The sequence below is a fragment of the Berghia stephanieae genome, chromosome 6, assembly GCF_034508935.2.
Source record: "Berghia stephanieae isolate SIO BIC M18660-M18661 chromosome 6, UCSD_Bste_1.3, whole genome shotgun sequence".
Lineage (NCBI taxonomy): Eukaryota > Metazoa > Mollusca > Gastropoda > Nudibranchia > Aeolidiidae > Berghia > Berghia stephanieae.
In genome coordinates, this window is record NC_088365.1 from 66,248,240 (window position 1) to 66,252,438 (window position 4,199).

The following is a 4,199-nucleotide window of genomic DNA, read 5'->3' on the forward strand; positions in this document are numbered from 1 at the left end:
TGCCATATCACTAGGCCACATAGCCACATAAATGTTGCGCTGAAAATAACTCATTGACCAATCCCAAAGCCACGAAAGATTCCTATTTTATCAGTCTATTTCTAACGTCCACAGTTGTGTCCGTATCCAAGCCAGGAGGAGCTTCAAGCCAGTTACCAAGTAAGCGTGGATTGGCACGCCTTCAAAGAGGACACTCTGATGAAAACACTACACACCGTGTCACGACGCAAGCACAGGCCCATGCTACCCACGGACAGGGACACAGTCACGCCTATCTAAAGCAAGAAAAACTCTACAAAGTCTCCATTGATACTCGCGTCAAGATTTAAAAAAAAGATATATACAAGCCTTTGAAAAATAAAAACAAAAACGCTCTCTGGAAAAACCACTTCTTTAATGTTTTCGCCAGAAAACTCGTCCTTCAAATATCCATTGATTGAAATGACCATACATCATGTCAAAATCTCTCAAATATTGGACTTCATGCAAGTTATTGAGAAAGTCCCAGGTTAGGTTTGAGACCTTTTGACGGCCATTTAAATCGATTGATATTTGAAGGACGATGTTTTCTGACCAAAATTTTCAATACGTGTTTTTCCAGAGTAAGAGAGGGATTTCTCATTGCAACCACATTCAGGACACACTGACTCCTGCCTTTGACAAACGCTGAGACAAGGTGACTGTTCAGGTATCGAGAGACATCTTATAGATGGAACGAAGATGACGTCACTCGGATCTTTGTTATTGTTTTTTCCATCCACGTTTATGAGTAATTCTCACTTAACTGTATAGATAGAATGCGCTTGGCCAAGGAGTTCACAACATTGCCATCCGGAAGTATAACGGACCAACACACAAACTCTGTGTAACCATGAACTTTTATAGTCTGGTTAATACAGTTTAGTGAGAACAACTCACAAACGCGGATGGCAAAAACAATAACAAAGGCCCGAGTGACGCCATCTGCATACTATCTATTCTCCGGACTATAAAAGATCCGTTATATTTCCGGATGGAAATGTTTTGAGTTTCTTAGCCAAGTGCAAACTATCTATATCTCCTTTCTTTCTTCTCTCTCTCTCTCTCTCTCTCTTTCTATCTCTCTATCTCCATCTCTCCCCTCCCGTCTCTCTCTCTCTCTCTCTCTCTCTCTCTCTCTCTCTCTCTCTCTCTCATTTGAGTGATCTCATTTAAATAATCATTCATTGTAAATAAATGTATGCCGAAGATATAACTTATGATTTTCAGTGGTCTTTCATCTAATTACATCCATGTCTATTAAAAACAACAACTGAAGCTCTAAATACTCTATTGTTTAATAATATGCAACGTTCGAACTTGGGTTTGGTTTTCGGCGTACCGAGGCGTAGCACGACCTTGAGATTCCTTGAGATTCATACGCATCAAAACCAAGTGCCGAAAAACAACAGAAGTTAAAATAATTAATTTATTGAACCTCCCGTTTAATAATAGCAACAACTATTACTTTGGAATAATGTCAGAAATTGTAAAATTATTTTATTAAATAAAATACCAGGTCACATGATTTGAGAAATCGACTAGAAAAATAGAAAGTATTCAACGATTACTCCCCTTAGTTCTTCGTCTGAAATCTATGACTCGAACATTCACTGCTACAAAAAGGTAGAATCTCGTTGATTTGATGCCGATAAATAACGTTTTTTATGCCCCATTTGGACACGTAGCAGTTTATTGCCGTACCATGGAAAAACAAAACAAAAACATAACGCATTAAAAAAATTGACCAGAAAATTATCGGTCGATTTAAAATACCCTCGTCTTGGCAAAAACTCTTCAATCTGGGACTTTTAAGGAAGATTTCACGAAGTACCAGGTTTGAGGGTTGTTTTTTTTTTGCCAAATTGAGGGTCGTTTAAATCAATCGATATTTGAAGAACGGATTTTCTGGCCAAATTTTTTAATGCATGTTTTCAGGAGTACAGCAGTTTATTTGTTAAATTGCAGTTTTTAAGCCAAATTTGTCAAGCGTTAGTCAGACGGTATATTATATTTATCTGTGTTATATTTTCATGCTTAAACTTATTGAAAGAATGCCAAATGTGCAAATAGAGCTGTATAAACTTTGTAAATAAACGTCAAATTGTAAAAAATACATGTATTATGATGACAGTCCCTTTTGGTTCATGTTCCTGATGTGATCAAACTCGATACCTGACCAATCGATGACGTAATATCCAAACAAAGATAGTCCTCTGGAGGAAATCAGAGAGTTAGTGTTATATTTCATCAAGCGTTATCTTTTGTTAGTTATTTTGATGACTTGGCATGTTTTAGGGCTCAACTCCCTTTTCAAATCCCCATAAAGATTACCGTATACAATTGAATTAGATTAAATCTCCACGTTAAGGCGGGTATACTTTATTTCGTAACCGTATGAAAACTGACTATTCTCATTGTCAACATTTTTTATCTTCATTTTCTTTTTCTAGTTCGTTCCGCCATTAGAGAACACATATTTAAAAAAAAAACACTTAAGATCCAAGTTGATCAGTGCGTCATTATAATCTTTCACGTGTCAAGAACCGGGCTAAGACCCAGTTCAATGACCGTTGTGGCATAACGGGAAGCACATCAAAGGGGTCCAGGAGATTTTAATTGCCATCAAATGACAACCGGAATGACAGCCATGTTGGATCTTCTTGTCACATGGGTACGACTGATCACGTGGTCAAATCAAACAGTGGTGGGAAGACAATGAACTCATTTGACCTTTTATCTGTCTGTTTAAAAAACGGGTTTAAAACTTCTGGTAAGAACACGATAATAAATGAACAGGAAACAGACACTTACGTCTTTCTATATTATGATTTCTAGTCGATATTGCGGAATATCTTGACCTGCAGGCCGAAAGGTCGAGTATATGATGTCTTTCCTCGAGGTCAGCAAGTTACAGATTTTGACCAAAAAAAAATGTATTGTAGCACCTAATTATCATATCTAGGAATTATTTAGAACACAAAATTTAATGGTAAAATTGGGTGAAATATAACACCGTGGATTATCAGAGGGAGAGAGAGAGAGAGAGAGAGAGAGAGAGAGAGAGAGAGAGAGAGAGAGAGAGAGAGAGAGAGGCGCATAGAGCTATGTAGGAGAGAGATACAGGAAGAATTCAAGCTGAACAAGGTAAAGAAGACACGTTCAAGAAGAAAGAGATGGGTGAGAGAATTAAGAGCGGGGGTGGGGGGGGGGGGGTTAAGTGGTTAAAGAGTTGGTGTTCAGGAGGTAAGAGAGGAAAGGAGAGAGAAAGATAGATAGATAGATAGATAGAGAGAGAGAGAGAGAGAGAGAGAGAGAGAGAGAGGTAGGTGGGATACAGGGATAAAGAGAGGTGGGGAAGGAGTCGGAGGAGAAGGGGAACAGGAGGAAGAAGAAGAAAACTACAAGAGGAAGAGAAATAATTAGGCATAAAACAGAAGTTAAAGAGAATCTGAAGAATAGGAATGGAACATTTTTGTGTAAGATTGAAGTTCACTGTTAACGAATCAAATTCACGCTCTCTCTCTCTCTCTCTCTCTCTCTCTCTCTCTCCCTCTCTCCCTCTCTCTCTCTCTCTCAACGTCATCAATTATTGTACTCGTTGCCAATCCCAACGCCATAGAATTTTCCGCCATTAGTAACCCAGACACGAAGACACGGTGTCATTAGTATGCAAATGAGAATGGATTTTTTTGGTGACACGTGGGATGAGAACGGATCTGGTATACAATAAATCCACAAGACTTTGATAAGCAGAATCTTCAATTCTTTGAAAAAGCACGTTTTAAAGATTTTGGCCAGAAAACTCGTCCTTCAATTATCGCAGTGGCGGTTCTAGCCTATTTACAGTGGTGGGGCAAAGATGATTAGGTCATATATAGATATATATATATATATATATATATATATATATATATATATATATATATATATATATGGTTTGTATGTATGTCTGCATGTATGTATGTATGTATGTATATGTGTTTGTATGTACGCTCATTTCTTTTGTATACATGTGTAGAAACAATGTGCAAGCGTGTATGTTCGTGTATGGCTGTGTCTGTATTTGTAAATGTGTTGATGTTCATACCATGAACCAAACTGAGCATTGTTTACCTCACATGAATTGCCTTTAATTTGGACAATAAAGATTATTATTATTATTATTATTATATATATAT

The 4,199-nt window shown here is 37.4% G+C and overlaps 1 protein-coding gene across 2 annotated transcripts in view; it reads left to right on the top strand.

Annotated features, from left to right (window-relative positions):
- The window catches only part of LOC144975487 (uncharacterized), a 57,418-nt gene extending 57,128 nt beyond the window's left edge, over window positions 1-290 (top strand). For both annotated transcript variants that reach the window (XM_078919615.1, XM_078919616.1), the window contains one exon: window positions 115-290. In XM_078919615.1, the coding sequence (XP_078775741.1) occupies window positions 115-279 (165 nt within the window). In that variant the 3' untranslated portion in view covers window positions 280-290. The remainder of the gene's footprint in view (window positions 1-114) is intronic.
- Window positions 291-4,199: the final 3,909 nt, after the last annotated feature.